The sequence below is a fragment of the Equus przewalskii genome, chromosome 23 (genome assembly GCF_037783145.1).
Source record: "Equus przewalskii isolate Varuska chromosome 23, EquPr2, whole genome shotgun sequence".
Classification (NCBI taxonomy): domain Eukaryota; kingdom Metazoa; phylum Chordata; class Mammalia; order Perissodactyla; family Equidae; genus Equus; species Equus przewalskii.
Genome location: NC_091853.1, coordinates 6,842,230 through 6,866,222, shown reverse-complemented (window position 1 = coordinate 6,866,222; position 23,993 = coordinate 6,842,230). Strand labels below are relative to the sequence as shown.

At 41.1% G+C, this 23,993-nt stretch overlaps 1 protein-coding gene across 25 annotated transcripts in view; it reads right to left on the bottom strand.

Annotated features, from left to right (window-relative positions):
- Positions 1-23,993, bottom strand: part of DNM3 (dynamin 3) — a 565,868-nt gene that overhangs the window by 497,393 nt on the left and 44,482 nt on the right. For 23 of the 25 annotated variants that reach the window (XR_011532051.1, XR_011532053.1, XR_011532052.1 and 20 more), the window contains exon 1: positions 11,463-13,769. The exons of the other annotated variants lie outside the window; for them this stretch is intronic. Coding sequence is in view for 18 of the 23 variants with exons in the window: in XM_070591069.1 (XP_070447170.1) it covers positions 11,463-11,623 (161 nt within the window). In the remaining 5 variants the exon portion in view is untranslated. Of the gene's footprint in view, positions 1-11,462; positions 13,770-23,993 lie in introns of those variants that run through there. 25 annotated transcript variants of the gene reach the window in all.

Here is a 23,993-nt window from a genome sequence, read left to right as displayed (position 1 = left end):
ATAATAAAATTACCTCCATTTAACTCACCTAGTGGAATAGTATGGTATAGTGTGAACTGTACCTTCTATAATATAAAGATATGTCCTACCACTTAAATATAGAATCATCAAATAAATGACTAGAAGTAACATTAGATTTAATCTAGTCCAGAGACATTCAACAATTTTGAGGACAACCATAGTAGGAAATACATTTTCTATTGCAGGGTGGTACACATATACAAATACACAACTAACACAAAAGTTTCAGAATACAGTACTTATCACTGCTAGCTGAAATGTACTCTGATACTTTTTTAAGCCTGTCACAACCCATTAAATTAATATCATGTCCCACTGATAGGTCACAAGCCACAGTTTAAAAAACACTAATCTAGTCTAACATCCACCCCTACTCTCAACCAATTTATTGATGAAGAAGGTATGATTCAGCTTGGATAAGTGGCTTGTGCAGAATCATATAACTCATTCATTCATTTAGCTGCTGCTATATGCTAGCATTGTGCTATGGGAAATGACAAATGAAACACTGCTCCTGACTTCATGGAGGCTGCAAATAGTTGGGCAGACAGACAAGGCAACCAACTGTACAGAAAGATCCCAGTGCAGCAAACTGTGAGCAAGGACCACTGAGAAGGGGCCTCTAAATCAGATGGAGAGAGCTGAGGAAGACCAGTGGGGTGATGGTAAAGACCGAATGACCCCAGCTCTCATTGCTTTCCGCCACGCTGAATCAGCTTACCTGAGGCATTCCTTCAATAAATATCCAGGGAACAGCTAGCATGGGTGTAAATCAAATCCATCTCGAACTCAATAATTCACAAATACTCCTAATTCTCTCAGCAGTAAAATTTCATCTGTATTTTTCCTTCATATCTCCCTACAATATAGTAAACACTCAACTAAGCAAGGCTTCCTCCTTCCCATTCCCCCTCTTGCTCTTGAAGCAAGAGACTCAAGATCCTTCCATCACTTCCCTTCTTCATTGACTCGGAAAAAAAAATCCCTGAGGAAAATATAATATTCAAAGTAGCTAAATCAAACCAAGTATCCCCCCACAATTTCACATTTTTTTTAAGGATTATATAAACAGATTAGGTAGTTTCTTAAGCTGAACCCACAAGGACCACAGTCTTTCCCATAGTTTTTCTGGCATTTCTAGATGAGAATACAAAAATCTCGTCATAAAATGGTTGCTGTCTAGGAAGTAAAGATTCAGAGGATCATGAATGCTAGGATCCATGAAAATCAATTGTGGGCCTCTTCCTCTCTTTTAAATATATGACAAGAATGGATTTCAGTTTTATTAACCAGAAAACAGAAACACACACACACACACACACAAAGTTCTATGCCTTCTCTAGATAAGACACCTAAAGCTATTCTTACACAAAGCTACTGAGGCATACCTAGCAGAACAAAGACAATGTAATGTTCCGAATGGAAGCAGTTAACTGGTTCAGAGCTAAAATTGGTGGTTAACAAGTTGTGGAAATGTCAGTCAAGTCAGAATAGGAATCTTTCCACTGAAAATTGAGTCATTGGGCATTACTTCAATATTTACTACAAGAATTCTGGTTCTTCTCTAAGGTCTAATAACACCAGACACCACTATTTTTATGCCTTCCTTCCTGATCCCTTGGCTTTCGATCTTTTCTGTTCATTGGGCTTACTTCATACTCTTACTAAGCAGTCCTGCTTCTCTAGCTGGACTCCCTTAGTTGTTTTTCCCATTTCTAGTCCCATCTTTGCCTACAATTTCATCTAATGTTTCCCAAAGATAAAAATACGCTAAGAATGGTTTACTCCATCACAGAATCAAACACTTCCCTGAAAATGTATTTTCTAGGAGAACATCTAAACACATTTTCAGCAAAATTCATTTCAATTCTATTATCTCTATGTTATTAATTCTATTATGTTCATTATCTCCAGTATTCGCCATTTAACCCCTTAGCATGTCGCAACTTTTTTCCAGCTCAATCTTCCTCATTTCTAAATTGAAGTTAATAAAACATGCCTTTACTATCCTCTCAGGGATATTGCAAGGATTAATAAAAGAATAAATGAAAAAGTGCTTTGGAATTTTGCAGAGGGAAGAGTATACAAATGGGGTTTATGTTGTGTACATCTGTTTAAAGAAAAAAATACACTATGTGTGAGCAATGCTTTCTTTAAAGAAGGCCCAAATACACCCTAAGTTAGTCTGATCTACAGTTAGTATTTTGATGCAGCTGTAATTTTCCAACATGCACAAAAAGGAGAATTTGCAAATACACATTACTATCTATTGTCTCTCCTAAATTTACTTTTGTTTTTAAAATAGTCAGAAAATGTCCAGTCTAGATAAAAGACAAACTAATAGCCATTAAATGGGTTCTGGTACCAATTCCAACCTGGGGAGGAGGTTTACCACACCGACAACAAGCAATGCTCGGGACACCAGCTGGGTGTCCTACAATTTAACTCAGTTCTGACACTATCTACCTGGTGATGGCCCCAGATTCCACAGGCCGAGGGCTCAGTCCCATAGGATTGACCACACACACACACACACACTTGGAAGCCAATTGCAAGCCCAGGTTGTTATCTGAACTTCTGAGCAACTGCTATAAATCAGAGGTTCCCACACCCTCCTTCTTGGGGTCAATTAATTTGCTAGAGCAGCTCACAGAACTCAGAGAAACATTTTCTTACTAGATTGCCAGTTTATTATACAAGGATATAACTCAGGAACAGCCAAGTGGAAGACATGCACAAGGCAAGGTCTAGGGAAAGGGCCTAGGACTTCCCTGCCCTCTCCGGTGTGCCACTCTCCCCAAATCTCCACATGTCCACCAAGCCAGGAGCTTGCCAAACCCAGTCCTTTTGGGTTTTATGGAGGCTTCATTATATAGTCATGATTGATTAAATCATTGACCATTGGCCACTGATTCAACCTCAAGCCCCTCCCCTCTCCCCGGAGGTTGGGAGCTGGGACTCCAACCCTATAATCACATGGTTGGCTCCACTTCCCTAGGAACCAGCCTCCATCCTTAGGTGCTTTCCAAAACTTACCTCATTAACATAACAAAGGACATCATTATCATTCTCAACACTTAGGAAATTCCAACAGTTTGGGGAGCTCTGAACCAGGAACCGTGGGCAAAGACCAAACATAAATGCAAAATATATTTTGGTCATCTGAATGACCAAGTATATATTTTTCTTATAAATCACAATATTACAGTATCATTTATTGAATGCATAACATAGGCCATACACTTCATACCATCTTACTAGAACTCACATGCAGGTAAAAAAATGAAGTCTGTATCATTATCCTTATCCTGCAGATGAGGAAATTAAGCCCCATTGAGATCCAATGCCCTGCTGAGGAGCCGTGCTACTAGCAGGGGTCAGAGGTAGGACTGAAACACCAGTCAGCAAAGCCAGCACTCTATCACCAGGATATGAGGACTCCTTTTCAAATACTTGTAACCACAGTCCCTCTAGGACCAGTTCAACCAACCCCATCTCACCAACAGAGTAATTAAGAAATTGTCTTTCAGAAAGTTTGCAAAGTCACATAGCAAGAGCATGTGCAGAAGAAGAAATCTTGACCTGAAATGACCGCAGAACCAAAGATTCTCCTCCCCACAGAACCAAAGGACTAGGACAAGACTGGAATCTAAACCTTGGACTCTTATCAGAAGCGAGGGGTCCACCATTCAGGAAGATCTAGTGTTAAAATTCTTCCCCACCTTACCATAAATGTTTAGACCCTCATGATAAATGTTTAGAGCCTCATGCTAAATGTTTAGAACCTTACCATAGATGCTTGAAGTCCACCAATCAAAACTTGTCCCACCAGTGTTTCCATGTGCCAGCCTATTCTTTCTAACTTCTTAAACTTCACCCCAAATCCTGAATCAGGGAGACAGATCTGACGGCACACGCCCCCTGTCTCCCTGCAGACGAATCTTGCAGAATAAAGCTGATCTCTCTTTCTAAAGGCTGATGCCATAATTAATTGGCTTATTTATGCACATCAGGCAAGAGAACCCCAATTTTGTGTGGTAACATACTGGCTTTCTGAGGATCGAAGAAAACAAACATCATAAATAAGATCAGGCACCATCAAATTACTTATTAAATGGATTAGTCTTTTCAATTTCAAGGCCGTGGAACAATAGATAATGAGACCCTTCAGAAGCCCTCCCACTTCTAATAGGTATGCATGTGTTACTCATGGGTGTATCTTGATCTTGAAGCAGTGGGAAATGAAAATGAGACACTATCACAAAACAGCACTGAGGCACACACTTTAAACTCCAGGAAAGAGAGGAGTTTCATCAGGGATATTAGAGAAAAACAAGATCTAAAGCATCGTTATCATCAATATAACTCATGGGTTAAATATATCATCTTTTTCCTCAACAACTATCTTGTCTTTCTTATCAACTAACATTAAAGATTTAATACAATATTAACACTTTGTTGAAATTAATTGTTAAAATAATTTCTGACATCAGTGGACCTCACTCTAAGAATACAAACACCAAAAAGTAAGAAGATGAAACCGGAAAACTGAAGGGTAAGGATTTACTACCCAAATATATGTTTTATTTTACCAAAAAGTTCACCCGTTTCTTTAAATAGTAACCTTGCCATTTATATTATTTATTTACACACAACTTTTCAGAAGCTTTCCTTGGTTGGAACAAGGCCTATCAGCGACCATCACAGGCACAACTTTCCAGCTTGCCCACCTGGTGGGAAAATATTCATAATGTATGAAAACACCAACTATGCCATTTAGTCTTTTCCTGGGCCCATCTGTTCCCTAAAAGTCACAATTTACTCTACAGTATATTATCTCAGCCAAATTACCTGGTCTAAGCCTGAGAAAAATCCTGCTCCCTATCTCCCTCGACTATTGCGTATGGGGGAAAAAAATGAAATATCACTGCTGGTGTCCTATCAACAAAAGCAATGGAGGGGAGTATCAAGGAGGAGGAAAGACTGGTCCAATGGAAGGGAATGGGAAAAGAGGAGGCCCAGTGAGGGTGCGAGGGAGGCAGGTTAAAACAATAACAGGAGGAAGAGAAGATAATGAACTGATGCAGGGCTCCCAGTTCTGAACACCAAGTTCTAAATTCAACTCTGATTCTGTCTCTGACCTTGAGCAAATCTCTTGGTTTCTCTGTATTCTAATATAGCTCCAGGAAGTTAGCAAAAATTAAGCCAGGAGAAGGTTTCTTACAGAACCTAGTGAAACGCCAGCCCTGGTTACTGATAAAAGAAAAGCTAAGCTAACTATGACCAAAAAGAAAATCACCAACATATCACCAACGTGGTATCAGTAAACCTCTAATCTGTTGGAGCAGTGTTTAACTCAAGAAATGCAAATCATACAGTGTCAACCCTCCACCTTTACTCTCCCTGCTGTCTAAACAACACATTCTCTTCTTAGGTTTGCCTTTAGGACATTTTCCTTGACATTTGTCTTCAATTTTCCCCTCTACTTTAAGTAAATGCCTCATTCTTAAAAAAGAAAATAGAATTCCATCTCCCTTAAGTATTAGTGCCTTGGAGGTCCTCATAAAGCAGTTGGTCTGATCTATCCCACTCTCAGCCTTCTCACTGTATCCAGTTATATTTTTAATCTCTCCAACCTCTTTTCTTTCCTGCTACTTATCTCTCCAGCCCTCTCCAATATACAGTGTCTCTTTGTGATAAAGTGACAGCCTAAAATTCAATGCCTTGTTGTCAAGTCAGACACCAAGACACAGATCACTACCTCCCTGCTTTGACATCGATACTTCAGTACATGCAGCCTTGAGCTAAAATGATGCCGGCTGCCAAATGCACTAGAAACTCATATATTGTCTACTTTCCCCTTATATCCCAATTGAATTTCAGAATTGTAGTTTTTCACAATTAAATAAATTGACATAGTATAAATTATTTTGTCCCAATTAGTTGGCATTATACCCAACTGCCTTCATTTTTCAAACTCATTTGAAAGTTGAAGTCTCATACCTTATGCTGTCAGTACTCTTTTTATACATACCACAGCCTCTATACATTCATACTTCCTTCTATATTCTTACCCAGTATACTTAGAACTCAGTAAATACATGCTCATCGACTTTACTTGCCCATATTTCTCAAAAGTATCAACAGAATTCACATCCAAGGCTAAATCCCATTTTGGTCACTTACCAGCCACACGACCCTGCGCAAAATTACTTGTTCACTAACCTTGAGTTTCCTCCCCTATTGACATGGGGATGTGAAAACAAGTAATGCCTAGAAGGCACAAAAGTGTTTAACAGCATCAATGCCTGCCACCCGGTGAGGCTAAACCAATACTCACCCCCTTCTTCCTCCCACTTGACATAAATGTGTTCGGTGTAACATACTCCGTTAGGATTTTTAAATTAATGCTGAGAGTGTGAGAAATTGGAAAGCAGACTTAGAGGTAGGCAAAACTTTGGCCATATAGGAAAGTAAACTGGATTATTCCACAGTACCTTAGCTTGAGGCTCTCTGGACTTGGCTTTGGTGGGAGAGGAAAAACCCATCTATTTCCTTGAGCTGCTTGCAGCCATCTCTTAACATTAAATAAATCATAATAAAAAGTAAAACACCATAATTTAACTCCACTTACTAGTCCTACCAAAGGTACTACCTAATATACTAAACACCTAATATACTAAACGTACGTTCCATTAGTAGAGAACCCAACGGCCTACCTTCTAGCATAGCTATGAAGTTTCCATCCCTCCAAAGTTCTGGATGACTGCGTGCCCAACTTCACTCCTAAAGAAATTAACCAAGTGCATTTTCTGATATCTGTTCATCGTAAGCAAATTTCAAAACAGAGATATCTTATCCAGCCCAGTTCACCTAGTTGTATTGCTTCTTAGATATTATTAATAAAAAAAAAGAATTAACTTGACTTTGCTAATTAAATCCTACCAACTGTGAATTTGTGATAACCTAAAACATTAGGTAACGTTAATTCAGCAAGAATATCTTTGTAATTTCAGTTTTTAGCAATTCATTGTTGGATGAAAAAAGTTCATGTTTTTGATACTTTATTTAAATAGAGGCTTGGGAACCATGAAGCATGATTTTCAACAATTATCACATTTTAATTGTTAGCACCCATTTATCTAATAACTTTAATACTTGAAAGTTACTTGTTGAAAAATATTCACTAATTCACATGCTTTGATATTTTAAAAAAATCTTTCCCTCAATACAAACCTATTTCTGAATTAAGAAGTTTTACTAATATGAATGCTTCTGTGCCTAATCTCATTTGCAATTAGAAAATTCTTACCTCCTCAATTTTTAAATACTCTCTTGAAATCAGTCAAAGGATTTAAGACTAGATTCGTGTCTATTTAAGCCATATAAATGACTTCTGGGTTTTTTAGAAACTCTCTGGTCACGTCCATTCAACAACAGCATCAAACGGCTCACGTTTAAGGTTCTCCTGCAAAACAACTTTAAGTTGGTGACCAATATATCCATCTTTAGAAAACTCACGACTCAATAAACATATATTATTTGATACTCCCACATTGAAATGATCTCCCCTCAACATAGTCACTTAAAAAAATCTTTTATTTGGTCTCAATTAATCACAAAACCTATTCTATCTGTGCAAAATTGAAAGTCTATTTACCACTCAGGCTAGAATAAAATAATGTGGAATGCTCTGCCTATATAATTAGCATTAAAGAACTAGTGTTTCTAACAAGTATATCATTAAAAAACATTTGCACATTAGCAACTAGTACAGTTTTCACTTAACACCTCTATAAACAAGTTATATGCACGCTAAACACATACTTAAATAAACAACCCAATTACATACTAGAGCTCCCTTCAAGAATGTCCAACATACTAAAGACAAATACTTATCTTTTAATTAATGTTGTTCCCCCCAAGGGGTTGCCTCAAATCATCTGTGAAATGAGGCAAGGTAGACAAATATAAATAAATATTAATAAAATCATTAATATAGCAGCTTATTTATTTAGGTGGTACTTTTAAGCATGGCCAAAGAATGAAGTTAAAAGTATTTATCAGAGGAATTAGTAAATCTCAATATGGAGGGAGCAATATGACACAGAGGTTTTAGAGGATTGGTATAGAGCCCAGACACCTCAGGGTGAATGCCAGCTCTACCACTTTAGGTTAAATTAAACTAGCCTTCAGTCAGTTACTCAAACTCTCTAAATCTCAATTTCCTCATCTGTAAAATGGAACCCATAAAACCCTCTTTGGGGTTTTATGAAGATAAATGAGATTATCCATGTAAAAGCATCTAGAACAGCACCTGATGCACAGCAAATAAATGTGAACCATTATCATCTCACTGCACTGTAAAAAAAAAAAAAAGGACGTGAAAGAAGCTGAATAAATTCAATTCTTCCATACAGAAACCAGACCAATGGGCAGACCCCAAGCCAGCTAGTGAACCCCTATATTGAGACCATGAGTCTCAGCTTTTATTCATCAGACATTAAGCTGCCTCTCACTGCCAGCATATATCTCATCTGAACAACCGAAAGAACAATCTGGTTACTCACACTATATCATTAATATGTAAATTTATCACTTCAGCAAGAAAATCACAAACAAGTAGTTCATTCAGGACTCATTTTATTCATAACAATCTCAAACTTGTCACCCCAAAATTGGTTTTATAGCTACAGTAAATGAAGTAAACACATTCAAATCCAAATTCATTCAGTGGTGTCAAAAAAATTAATATAAACAAACTATCTGAGAGGAGAAGACACGGCTAGTCCACTAAACATGGATTGTTAAATATTGAAGAGAAAATGGATCATTATTTTGAAGAGAACAAGCTTAAATGATGAGCAAACACTATTAATTTACACAAGAAATGATCTCTTGTTTTACGACTGCATTCAATAACCGCACATAGGTCAGACTCTTAAAATGAAAACAGCCACATATGAAAGAGGAAAGTTTCATCCTTAAAGGAGAGGACCTTATCTTTATTGCAAAATTTCTGAGTAATAAAAAGAAAAAGCTTATAGTAAAGATGAGTAGTTTTTTTCGGCCCAGGATGAATCTCTTATCAAAATAGAGAACTCCTTTTTTCCCTAAGGTTGGTCTATAATTAGAAATTAGATTCCTCAATAATTCAATGACTGAAACCTTTATTAAAGTCAAATGACCTTTTTAATTAAATTTTCTCCTAATATATAAGCTCTGCTAGGCAGGTGTCATCTCTACAGATAATAAAGCCTTTATATATTTCTAAAATGAGCTTTCGCTCTATGTTCATCATTTTCTTTGACATTCTAACAGTAATTAATTACTGGTAAAACTTTAAGAAGTATAACAAATTACTAATGCATTCTGGTCAATGCTCTGATTTGTCTAATATTTATAATATCCCTATTTTTCATTCTATCATGAAAAATGTTCAAGCTAAAATATTTCACCCTTCCATATCTCTTTTTTAAAATTCTCTTTACCAAAGAATATAGGTAGTGAGGGGAAATGTGGACAATTTTATCATAGCATTAAGAAGTGTGTTAGGATTGAAACCCTGGAAAGAACAACTGAGATATGTGCATAAAATTGAGATTAGGTTCAAAAGCTCTTGCCACAAGGGACGCATTTATAATATAGGCTCATCCAACTAAATATATGAAAGATGCATAAAAATACAGTAATTGCATTTGAGTTATTTAAAAATCTTAATCTTTAAGTTATTTGTTTAAAAAAAGTAATTAAATGTCTATTAAGGCATCATATTAAATGCCCTGGAGCTTGAAAACCCAAAAACACATTGTCATCAAACCTCACTTTCCCTGCTTTAAATTTAGTGAATTTCATTGGCAACAAATCAAAGAAAGTAAAACCCCTAAGTATGTGACGGTTGTATGTATATTTTTGAAATCACATATCCATCCATCACTTCACCATAAGTCTATGATGACGTCAGCAAAATGCTTTACCATCACTTTTCTGGTCACTCAAAATAAATGACAAAACTGAGACAAAGTGATTGACTTACTCAAAGATGACAGCCAACTGTCAGCAATTTTACTTTTTTATTAGGTTTCTTAGCTTTCTAGTTCATATGGGGGGGGGGGGGGTGGACAACCAAGAGTAACATCTGAGAGAGACAGCATGATCTCGGAAGAAAGAATATGCACTTTATGGATACTAACATTCCCAAAGAGATGTGGGAATATCTAAATTTCACAATCATCAAACACTAATCAAATAAAGGAACAGGAACAGGAACCTTCTGAATCCCAAATCACTAACTAGCCAAATAAAAAGAGTACAGCACAATCTCTGGATCGTCCCTGCTCCGGCCCACTCTCTCGGCTGCGGTACATGTCTACCTGGCGTACCACCAGGACAGCTTTCATAACGTTTTCAAATGGTCTTTTCTTTGCAAATGTCTGCACTCCTCAGGCAAGGCCATAAGGTAACTTAATCCCTCATGAATTGCTCAGTGGATGAAATGCTGATTCCCCATTCAAAAATTAATTCTATATCTTTTTCTGTATTAAGAGTCACGAAGAAATCTATAACTATAATTGAGATTCAGCATGTTATCTTAAAGACTCGCTGGACAAATAAGAGCTTAGGGAACAGAAGACGATGCTGGGGGAGGGGGCGCAGAGAGAGTGCGAGAAAGATGCTGGTCAATTCCGAGATGATGCAGGAATGACATGGCACCTGGACCACATAAGTCCACATCCACCCCCCTCAGAGTGGCTGCCTCGGTTTCTCTGACATATGCCTGGAGCTGTGAAGAAGTGCACACGCGAACACACCACCTTTTATTCTTCGACTCCTAGGGAGGAGAATGGTGGGGAAGCGTCGCAGGATAAAGCTTCACCACAACAAACGATTTCTTTCTCCTCGCACCCCGCCTCCTCTGCTAGGGGCAGGCGACGACTGTCTCGAACAGTAGACAGCTGAGAGGAGCCGAGAACCAGGGCGAGAAGGAGAGCATCTCCGCGGAGGGCGGGGGGATAAAGCCCCACAGCCTTGCGGAGAGCCTCGGGGAAGCGGAGAGGAAAAAACAGGGAGACGTGGAGCCGGGAAACAGGAGAGGGGGACTGGGAAGCGCCCGGGCGCGCTCCGCATCCAGGCTGCCCGAGGCTGGCGCGCTCCGGGCGGGGGAAGTCGAGCCCCGGGCGGACTCCCTCCCCCGACAGCCTGACCGGAGGACGGGGAGGAAATGGCTTTTTATCGCAGGATGAAAGGCAAACAGGAGGGCCACCAGGCGGGGGGGACGGAGGATGCCCGGAGCCGGAGGACCGCGCCCGCCCCGCGGACACTGCCAATGTGCCCTGCATTCCGCCGCAGCCCCGGGTGCACCGTGGGCTCCCGCCGCCGGTCCACGTCCCAACGGCCGGGAGCGGGGCCGTCCCCCGCCCCCACGCGCCCTGCACGCTCACCTGCCCACGAAGTTCTCGAGCACCGAGCTCTTGCCGGCGCTCTGGCCGCCCACCACGGCGATCTGCGGCAGCTCCAGCAGGCAGCTCTGTCCCAGCGCCGAGAAGGCGTCCTGCAGACGGTTCACCAGCGGGATCAGCTCCTCCATCTCCCGGTTCCCCATCTTCCTGCGCGGCCGGCCGCCCGCTGGTCCCTGCTCGCCTCTGCGTCCTGGCCCAGCGCCGGGGCCGCGCCGCCCTAGCAGCCGCCGCGCTGGGTTCAGTCGACCGGGTCCAGCGCAAACGTCGGACCCCGCCGCCCGCCCGCCGCTCGGCTCCTGACAGCTAACGGCCCGCAGCGCGCCTGCGCGGGCCCGCGGGGGCGTGGCCTGGCTCCACGACCGCCCCGCCCGCGCCCTGCCGGGCTGCTGCTCCGCCCCAGGGTTTCCAGCCAGACAGCCCCGTCCGCGCGCGCACCACTGCCTCCCAGCTGCGGCTAGATGCCACCGCCCCTGTCTTCTGCTGCCCAGGCTCAGACGCAAAGTTAGGGCACTTGGTCAGGGAATGGCATGAAGTCAGCAGCAGCTGGCGGCACTGTTCCTTTTCAGTGGCTACAAAGCTTAAGTCCAGTGGAGAGCACTACCACCGATGACAACAGCAGTGTCGCCAGTGTAGGCAGCAGCAGCACCTCCGCCGCCACCACCAGGGCGCCGCCGCCAGAGTACGCTTCTCAGAAGGAAATCTCCTGTTCTTAGGCCCTACTCCAGAACCGGGCTCTCCGCGTGGCCGGCCTGTTGGAGTCTAAATTCTTCAATCTGACGTCCGTTTCAGGCCCTGCATAGTCTGACCCTCCCTACTCTACATTAATGACTCGGTCCCCCACCCCGCCTAAGCAACAGTGGAGTCCGTCGCGCTCACCCGCACCACTCCCGCTCTTCAATCTACCACGCTCATTCTGTCCTTCGCGACTCATGCCATTTCTCCTCCCAACCTTTCACCTTCTATAGGGTCTATCAATAACCATGTACTTCGCGCCCATTCTTTTAAATTTAGCAAATTGAGAACTGACTGTACGTTGGGTCCAGTGCCAGGTGATGGAAACTCAAAGATAAATGGCCATGCTTCTCTTGGCTTCCTTACACGTCTCCTCTTTTCGAATACGATACTCCTCAGGATTTAATTCGTGGGCTTTCTCTTGTCTCCGCTTTATGCTGTACTGAGGACTTTCCCGTGGCTTTAACTCTACACAATGGGCAGCGACTACAGAAATCTAAATTGCTAGCCCACTTCTCCCTCCTGTGCCTTAGACTGTACTCCAACTGGTCCTGCACCTCACTCCCTGAATGAATGTCCCACAAGTACCTCTGACTTAACTTATTCAAAACTGAGCTCGTCTTTTCTAATTTCAGCATTTAATGATACAAATGTCCCTCTGACCCTAAAAGGACTTATGTAAAAATGTCCATAACAACCAAAAAACTAACAACCCCAGTTTTCATCAAAAGGTGAATGAATAAACAAGTATGATATGTGCATACAGTGAAATATTCTCAGCAACAAAAACAGAAAATTTCTGATACAGCAACAACATAGTTGAATTTCAAATGTGTCATATTGAATGGCATTTGCCATTTGTACATGGCAAATGGGACTTTGCAGATGTGATTAAATTAAGAACCTCAACTTTTTTTTTTAAGTAGAAGAGAAAGACAAATAGAACTGAACCTATCATCTTCTCCACTGAAGCAGATCCTATAGAATGTCTGCCCAGCATGCCTTTATTAAGAATCACTCCTTCATCCACCACATGGCTGTAGCCAGAGTGATCATGAAGATAGAAGGGCATGAAGGGCAACTAATTGTGCCCTGGCTGCAGCCTTGGGCACCAGGGTGAGACCCGAGCTGCATCAATCAGAGCCCTTTCCCAGGACTATGGAATTGAGAGAGAAAGAGAGATTAGTGTTTGAGTAACTATAGAAGAAGGTGTAAAATCTGGAACTACGGTCAGTGACGTTTTCAGTGTCAGAAGGGAGATGCAAAAGATGCTGGTCTTGAGCTGGCCCTGATGGCCTAGCGGTTAAAGTTCAGCACACTCTGTTTTGGTGGCCCAAGTTGGGTTCCACAGTGCAGAACCACACCACTTGTCTGTTAGTAGCCATGCTGTGGTGATGGCTCCCATAGAAGAACTAGGAGGACTTACAACTAGAATATACAGCTATGGACTGGGGCTTTGGGGAGGAAAAACAGAGAGAGGGGGTAAGATTGGCAACAGATGTTAGCTCAGAGTGAATCTTACCAAGCAAAAAAAAGACACTGATCTTCAGAGAAAGAGAAAAATGAAATTAAAAGACAGAAAGAGAAGAGCAGGGGAAAACAAAGAGAAGTCCTAAATAGTACTTGTGTCCTCATTCTAGTTCATTTCTGGTGCTCAGCTATAATCCTGCCATGATTTCCATGAGCTAGCCTCTCCTCATAAACTTATAGACAATGCTCTGCCCTATTCATAGAGTTTTCACGGCCAATTTTTTTGGTAGTGGGTGGTCAGCTTCTTCATCCTAGTCTGTCTTAGTCTGGAAGCTCTGCTGAAACCTGTCCATGGTGGGTGACCCTGCTGGTATTTGAAATATTGGTGAAATATCTTTCAAAAACATGCAGCCACCACAAGGCGACAAGTGACAGATGGGTGGTGTGGTTCCCTGATGGCACCAACTAGGTCATGGCAGTGAGAACACTGAATCTTAACAACTAGACTACCAGTGCTGGCTTAATGGAAGAGAGAAATGTAAATCAGAGAATGTATGTAATGTGCCAAGTGCAATAATGAAAATCTATTCAGGGTACTAATATGTGGGAAGCACAGGAGAAGGTGGTTGTTCAATAAAGGATGGTTACAAATGAACATTTTCTGATATAGTGCCAGAAGGTGAGTAGATGGCTCAAAAAGAGCGCGTGGGGTTCCGCTCTGCTCTACATAGGGTCAATAGAAGTTGGAATACACTCGAGGCCACTAACAACTCTTCCACTAATAGGATAGGCAGAATAATTCCTCCCCCAAGAATGAATACGTTACCTGACACGGCAAATGGGACTTTGCAGGTGTAATTAAATTAAGGACTTTGGGATGGGGAGACTATGCCGGATTATCTGGATGGGCCCAGTCATAATCACATGGTTCCTTAAGAAAGAGAGCCTTTCCCAGCTGTATCAGAGGGAGACATCACTACAGAAAAGTGGTCACAGAGGTGCAATATTTCCAGCTTTGAGGATGGAGAAAGGGGGCTACAAGCCAAGGAATGCAGGCAGCCTCTAGAAGCTGGAAAAGGCAAAGAAACAGCTTCTCCCCTAGGTCCTCCAAAAAGACCACAGCCCTGCTTACACCTTGATTTTAGCCCAGTGAGACCTGTGTCTTCTAACCTACAGAACAGTAAGGTAATACACGTGTGTTGTTTTAAACCTATAAGCTTGTGGTAATTCATTAACAGCCATGAAAAATGAATATAAATAAGGACAAACTCTTTGAGGGCAAGGTCCATCTTTGAGATTCCCAATGCCTAGCACAGTGCTCAGCACCTAAGGAGACCATAGTCTATTGGAGACAGGCATAAACAAATTATTACAACACAATGTCGTAAGTGTTTCAAGGGTGCTGTGGACTGAATTGTGTCTCCTCAGAATTGATATGTTGAAGCCCTGACCCCCGGTGCAGCTGTATTCGGAGTAAAGAAGTAATTAAGGTTAAATGAGGTCATAAGGGTGGAGTAGTGATCCGATGGTATAGTGTTCTTATAAGAGGAGACCCTAAAGAGCTGGCTCTCCCTGCCAGGTGAAGACAGAGCAAGAAGGCAGCTGTCTGCAAGCCAGGAGGAGAGTCCAGCCCAGGAACTGAATCAGCCGGCACCTTGATCTTGGACTTCCCAGCCTCCGGAATTTTGAGAAAATAAATTTGTGTTGTTTAAGCCACCCAATCTATGGTATTTTGTTATGGCGGCCCAAGCTGACTAAGACACAGGGTTGGTTTAAAGGAATACAAGATGGAAATCAGGAGGTAACAATTCTGTCTGAAGAGGGCCGTGGAAAGCTTCAGAGAAGAGGCACCTCTTGAGATGGGCCTGAATGAGTACATCCTGCACTCTGCTATGGTGTGAGAAATACACAAGACTCAGAAGGGGGCCAGCCCCGTGGCCAAGTGGTTAAGTTTGCGCACTCCACTTCAGTGACCCAGGGTTTTGCCAGTTCAAATACTAGGGGTGGACATGGCACCACTCATCAGGCCATGCTGAGGCAGCATCCCACATAGCACAACCAGAGGCACTCACAACTAGAAGATACAACTATGTACCGGGGGGCTTTGGGGATAAGAAGAGAAAAAAAAGATTGGCAACAGATGTTAGCTCAGGTGCCAGTCTTTCAAAACAAAACAAAGACTCAGAAGCTCTAGCCCTGGCCTGAGTCTCTTGCATTCTTGTAGGAGACAATGCCACCATGCATTAGACAAAGAATGTATACTTATTATTAAATTTGAATTTCTTGTGCACTGAAGCAATGCATGTCATGTCTATTCTCCAGAACTTAGTTCAGATCAGCAAGTTCCACCCACCTACTTCAAGAAGCCATCCTGAGCGCTCTTGCTAATTGCTGTCCTTCTTTACTTCTCATTTCCAGAATCAGTCCTGCAATAACATGGAACCAGGAGAAATCTAACACATAGACACACTCAACACCCTTTTCTCATAAGTTAATCTGAATAAAACAAATAGTAAACAAACAAAAGAGAAAACTTGAGGGGAAAAAGCAGAGGGCAAATTTTGACAGGAAGACAACGTATACCTTCGCGGGTGGGTGTAAAGCTCCAAAGGGGAGTGAGGTCAGCCGCCCCGGCTTCCGGACTGTATCACACCATCACCTCACCCTGTTTCAGCACCAAGTCATTAATGCCAACTCCTGCTCTCTAACTATCACACTTGTTTCCACGCCACCTTCCTAATAAGGCAGAAGATTCCTAAAGGGTAACAGCCTTTTTTAGGCATGGCTCTCTATCTAAGAAGTTAGAGCTTTTTGTGAACACATCAGAATTCTTATATCTAAAGAGTATTTTTCCTCAGGGTCCTTTTGAGAAGCAACAAACCTATTGCAATGATGCTGCATGTCACACAATATCAGTGGAACTCTGCCTTTGAAATTAACAAAACTTATCCAAAAAATCAGACACGGTATTCCACAGTCACACATCATTTTAGATGAACAGAATATTGTCCATGTTGGTCTCCTACCTTATTCATAGGACTTCGTACCAACTAACTTTTGGCTGATTCTAAAAATTAAATCTATGTAATGTATACATATATATACACACACACATATATATACATGTTATATACGTTTTTTTAAATGCTACAGGCCGAAGACAAGCTTTAAGAGAGGAGTTAGAAAATTTTTGAGTAGTAACAAACATCTCTGGAAAACTATTTAACCTCTCAAAAAAGAGCACTTACTTGAATACATGAATTCAGGAATTTATGTTTTTTAAAAATCAATCATAATACTGCAGAGTTACACCTCATATATTCCTAACCCAGTGTTCAATACATATTTATGAAGCAGAACTGAACTGAAACTTGAAGAATTTGTCATATAGACCATGTGACCCGTGTGAGTATCACTGAGTAAACACTATTATTACTCTGTGTACAATTTAGGACCTATTCACATCCTTCAGTTCTTTCTCTAAAGGTTATCTCCTGGATGGATTTTAGATCTTGCTGCAAATCAGTTTGTCTGCAGGCATCTTTTGAGTTCTGTTAAACACAGTGAACATCCAGTGTCGACATACAGACTTTCAATGCTGTAGCCATTCTAGCTGACACCCAGGTCTTTCAGGGCTTCTCTCCTTCAGCCTAGAGAAGTGGTCAGAAGGCAAAGACTCCCAGTTTTATTGTCCATATTTTTCATCAGCCGTCATCAGGAAGCAAAACCACTCTGAAAGAACCACTCCAGTCTCCTACCCCTATCACTTCTGTCGATTTGAGACCGGACAGATGGAAACTCACCAGTAGCCTCGTGGAAACATGGCTAAACCGACACACATGCAGGGCAGAAAATATCAATAGGCAAGCTTAAGATGTGAAAACAGAGAGTTAGGAAGAGCTCTCTGCACCACTTAAGTCTGATTTAGCAGCCAGTTTGTGCTTCCTTCTGTCAAGTAATACAGCTGTGTTCTGCTGTAAGCATAATCCATACATTCTGAAGCAGAACAGAAATCACATAGGATTCCCTTAAAAGGAAGGTCCCCTGGTGCATTTTAATTCTCATTTGTTGAATTATAAGTCTCTCTCTCTCTCTCTCTCTCTCTATATATATATATATTCATATATAGAGGAAGAGCAAGATTAATTATATATTAAATATAATTATATATTAATTATCATTAATAATAGTATAATATATTTTATGCATATTAGGTAAACTGTAAATGACCATTTAAAAATATGTTTATGAAGATTTTTCACTGACACAGAGAAATGCTATGAATAAAATATAAATTAAAAAAGCAGGGTACAAAATTTTACATGTAGTATTGTTGTATCTACACAAAATACTATGTCTAGGGAAAAAAACTGGAAAGAAATGTGTCCAAAAACTTAATATTATTCTCTATAAGAAAGTCTAGAAAAATTTTGTTGTCCTTTTCCTTTTATTTCTCAAACTTTCTACCATGAACATGTATTACTCTTGCAATTTAAAAAGTTGAGTAAAAATGCCATTCGATTGAACTATAATTAGTATACACACACATCAGCTTATCAACAACAAAAGTGTTGCATAATGTAAGGTTAAAATAACTTTGCAAATAGAAACAGGAGAGTCCACAGGCCCCCTGTCCCCAAGTCTTTGCCACTCACTGACAGCTGATAACTGGCTAATGATAACTAAGACTTTAAAATGAGAAATATTTCTTTCTGACTCAAAGAGCAGAAATGTCACAAGCCCAGGCCACCATGGTCACAGGGACTATCATTAGCCTAGAGTTCATTCAGTATAGTAAGTTGCAGACTATCCACAATTGTAGGAAAGTAGGTACATGAGCTGAACTTTGTTTGTGTAAAGTATATGCCATAATCTATGGCATCAATAAGCCAGACATAAAAGATTACGTCTGCTATGAATACATTTATATGACATTCTAGAGGAAGCAGAAGTAATCTGTGATGACAGAAAGCAGTCTGGGGCTGAGGGTGAGGACAGGGGATTGACTGCAAGGGGGCACATGGAAACTATATCTTGATTGTAGTGGTGGTTACCTGGTTGTATATGTTTGTCAAAACTCATTGAACTGTACCCTTAAAATGGTGCATTTTCTTGTCTGTAAATTACACTGCAATAAAAATAAATAACCTAAGGCATTTATAACATACTCCTGTATCACATGTAATGCTAATACAGAGTATGGTAGTCTCAGTCTGTGGTCAACCTTAGTAATAGGCAGCCATAATCATGCTGTGTTTTGAGAGTCCAAAATAAAAATATACCCACCCCCTGAGAAGCTTTTAATGACTTCAAAGTTCTGCCAATATAAAGTCATTCTTATGAGATCTCTGAGTGTTATGTTGATGGGAAAACATCACTTGGAGAAGGGAAACAAACGCCTTAAGCCATCATTAACTATCTCTTAGAAAAGATTACATTCCAGCAGTGCCAGCCTGGGAAGAGGTGTCTGGGAGAGGGGCAGGGGGACAGGAGGAGACAGGGCCTCATGAGCACACCGGGAAGAGAGTGTCCAAAGACAACTTTGCCTGCTTCACATGGTCTCCTCTCCTTCATTGCACAGGAGAAATGGAAACCTTTGAAAATTCATCCCTGAGCATATCCATGAGGATATGCTCCTGACCTCCGGTTCCCTTCCTCCTGGACCTTTTGCCAAAGGTGGTGGTGATGAACAACTTTGACAGCTCTTGTATGCCACTTTACGTCCATAGACCACTTTCATTTCAGTTATTTCATTAGATCAACACAGCTCCCTTTGAAGTCATAACTAACAGTCAGAGAACAATAGCATGCCTGTTTCACACTTAAGGAAACTCAGGGAAATGAGAGGCCTTAGGTGACTCAGCAATGCCGCACAGCTAAGAACTGCCAGAGATGCTCCCTGATGTGCGTCAGTGGGCCATACTTGGATCAGCCCCATGTGAAAACCTTGAACCTGGCAATATATAGGACCTACATTTGCCAACATAATATTGAGATCGAAAAATGCATGGTAAATTATTGTTTGTGAACAAGAGCAAGTTTGATCTTTACATAAATTATTTTAATCGCCATGACCTAGAGTCAGCAGATTGGGATTCAAGTTCCTATTGGCTATAGATTTACCCTCCAAGCCCTTAACTTCATCTGTAAAATGGATATATTAATGTCTATTCTTCCTAATTCATAGAACTATTGTGAAGTCAAATAAATAAGGAACACTAAAATATTCTATAAACTGTATGGTACCAAAAGACTATTAGATGTTTTATTTAAAATTACCCGAATATAATTTATTAATTACCAAATTCTTGATTAATTGTAATTTTTAAATGATTTATGTGATAAAGGTCTATGTAATAAAAATACCTTCAAGTATCTCACTATTCACGTATCTCATCAATTTTAGGATTCCTTCATCTGGCAAATTAGAATTGCCACTCTTAGGAAAAACACAGAAATAACCAAACAGAAAGTGTAGTTGAAAGTAACAATTCACTAGGAATCAAGCATGACAAAGTAATGGACAGCAAGATGAGTTTTCACAAACACGTAAGAACATCCAGGAAGCAGTGAGTTAAGAGGAGATAAAAATGGGCTAAGATTGACTTTGCTGGAGAAATGACAATTAAGCTTAATCCCTCTACAACTTTTGTTGTTCTCCATGTACAGCCCAAAAGGGCTTAAAATAGGATCAAGGTAGCTAACGACGCAAGGATAATTTCCAGATTCTCAGGCAAAATTGTGCAAAGGATCCCAGTACTTCTGGAGCCAAGGAATTCCAAAAATGCCCACTCCCTGCAGAGCCCTCTTCTTTAGACTTTCCTCGGTAACCGTGTAAAGAGAACTCCCACTCCACCTTGTTTCCCTCAGCCTGCTCCCCCTCCTCCTGGCTACATCCTCATTTGCCTTCCAGAAGTATTTGCAGATCTAAGAATTAGTCCTTTACCAGTCTGCCAAAGAGTAACTCGTTATGCAGAGTCACTATCTCGAAACCTCATAGGTGAACCTGGAAAAAAGGTCAAAACCGTAGACCCTTGATTTTACCATCCAAGCACTATTCCATCCACCAGTCACTCTTTTTGATAAAACAATATCCGTGCTTCCCTACTTGAGCTTCAAAATCTTCTCCTCTTAGAGTAACCTGAGGAAGTTACTTTCTTTTATGGTTTTCTTCCATCCCCACGTAAGTTATTTGAGGAGTGTAAATGCTGGCAGATATATACTGAGAGAATAGAAAGAGAAAATTCCCATAAAATGTAAAAGGCAGGTTTGACCCCATGTCCTTCTTATGAAATGTATTTATTTTTTGATTGGTGAAAATTGCCAGAAAACACCTTATTGCTGAAGAAATATGTTCTGAAAAATAAAAATTCAACTGGGACGCCTGAGCTCCAACTCCAGTGTACAGCACCTCTGATTCCATTAGGGCACACTCTACTTATACCCCATGGCAGCACAGGAATTTGCCTCACACGTGCACACACACACACAGAGTCAGAGTCCCCTTCAAGCCACTGACATCTGCAAAATGACAGCTCCACCAAGGAGGCCATGACAGCAGCAAGAAAACAATTATGTTTTCTGTGAATGAGTGTGCACATTTCTCAGATGAGCCATTTAGCATCTACCCTAATAAAAATCTGTTTTCTTTTTTTCCTCTCTTTCTTTTTAAAACCACTTTTCAGCAGTGGCTAAATAGACAAGGATCTGGCTGGAGTGTTGATGTTGGCTTTCCATCCACTGACACGATCTCTCTCACAATCCAAAGAGGCTAGACACTGCAGTGGGATGGACAAGTTTCCCATTGCTGAGTCTTTCATGCTATTGAGACAAGCTCTTCAAAGATTTTTCTGTCCCACCCAGATGTCTCAATCCAAACAGAACGAGAAAATCAGAGAAGTCTCTTTTAGAGCCATTGGCTAGACAGTTGACTGACAGTTACATCTAATCTTGCAATATTGGCTGAGGGCTCTTTCATTATCTGCTTCTCTTCTCTGCTCCAGGAGCTAGATCCATTTTAAACAGGAGAGAACTGGGACACACTACCTGCTGCAGGCAGAGCCCCAGTTCATGGAAAACAGTCAGGCAGAAGCAGGCAGGGGAAAGAGCTTTCTCACACCATCATTAATAATCTGTGCCTTACATGTGGCTTCATTATTTTTCATAAGGCTGATTGTCTCTTCTGTCTCATCCCCCACTACTTCTGAAACCCTCCACTGTGTCTTCTGTACCCCACAATCTATTGGCAGTAAATTCTCTTCCATCCTCAACTTTTCTCCAAAGTTCCCAATAGAAACCTGGTTCTCCCCTGAAGACTTGTTTTCACTAGAGGTCTCGAGAGGTAGTGTCGTTTCTCTCATGCCCCTAAATTCCTAGGCCTACAAGTGAGGTAGGTATACTCTGTGTTCCTCACTGCTGCTTCTAAACCATTTTCTCTCCCTTTCGCTAAATTTTCCAGCTTTGAATCTACATCATCATCTATTATCAGCCCTGCCTTTCTTTGCTGTAGACATCTACCAACCTCTTGGTCATTCTCCCTCGTGTTCAAAGATTTCAGTTCACGACTCATTGCTACTCTCTCTAACAACAGTCTTGTCTTAATTCGTAGTGATTTCAATTCCACGTTGATGATACTTTGAACACTGTCCTCTTTGTTGTTCCATCCTCTCTCCTCCAGTGATTTTGTCCTCCACCCTATGTCAGCCCATCTCCCCAAGGTCAGTCCTTAGTCCTTGTCATTACCAAAATCTACAACCACTCATAATCTCAAAATCAAACACCCCACACTCAGACCTCCATCCACCCTCTTTCCAGATCATTCTCTATAGTGCTCACCTGCAATAATCCGTCAGTCTCACTGGGAGCTACAATCAACTAATTATACCATCTGTTCACTGTCCCTCATACCCTTCCTGTCCTCACTTCTGTCATCCTATTTAAATGCCATGATCTATCATTACAAACACTCTCTAGCATATACCCTCCACCTTCCTGCTTCTCTCTCAATTTATCATACTTACTTAGCAAAACCCAGCCCTGGGAAAATCCATTTCTCCTCCTGTACCCAAGAAGCTCAACATGGCTAGAAAAAACCACACCACCATGCTGACAGGAACCATTTTAAGTTAATAACGCTGAACTGCAGATAGACTTGGTAACACCACTGCCTTTCCACAGTCCGTTCACTCCCTCACTCTCCTGAAGATGACAGTTTCATACTTTCTCCTCTATCCTCAGCCTTCCATGTCTCTTCTCCCATCTTCAGTCTTAAATGATGAATTTTATCCTATTTCACTAAGAAAATAGAAATAATCAGAAGAGAAATCACATTAGCTCCCATCATCTCAAATACCAACCTACCAGCTTCTAAGCCATTTACTCTGCCTTTCCTAGTGTTTCTATAGATCGACCAACCAAACTCCTGTCTAAGACAAGATCTCCACATATGCACTAGATTCTACCCTCTCTTCTTTATTCAATTACAGCAATTCTCTTTTCTTTACTGTGTCATTAATTTTTCCCTCTCTATTGGATCATTCCATCAGCATATAAACATGCTATCTTCCCCCCCAGCACTTGATCTATCATTTTTTTCTTACATATCTCAGTTAGTGGAAACTCCATCCTTCCAATTGCTCAAGCCAAAAAACACAGTCATTCCTGACTTCTATCTTTCTCTCACACCATACATTCACTCCATCAAGAAATCCTACTGGCTCTACCTTCAAAATATATCTAGAATCTGATTGTTTCTCACCATCTCTGCTATTACACCCTGATCCAAAACACTACCACCTAGTCCTAGATTATTTCAGTGCCTTCCTCTCTGGCCTCCCTACTTCCGTCCTTACCTTCCTACTAACTATTCCCAATGCAGCAGCCAAAGTGATCCTTTAAAACATAAATCCCATCATGCCATACCTTTACTCACAAAGCTCTCTGCTGGTTTCCCATCTTACTCAGAATAAAAGACCTAAAAGACTGTTCGTTACTGATCCCCACCCCCCTCCTGCTTCCTCTCTGCCTTTATCCCCAACTCTCCCCTTCACTCACTTTACTATAGCCACAGACTTTCTTGTTGTCCTTGAAAATACCCAACACAGTCCTTCAAGGGGGCGTTTTCACTTGCTCTTCCCTCTGCTTGAAGCACTCTTCCTTCAGTAGTCACAAGGCTCATCCTCTCACCTTCTTTTTAAGTCTGTGCTCAAACATTACTTCCCAGGAACACTTTACCTCACCATTCTACTTACAATTGCACTCCGTCACACGCAATTTCTATTCTCCTGCCCTCTTTTGTTTTTCTCCATAGCA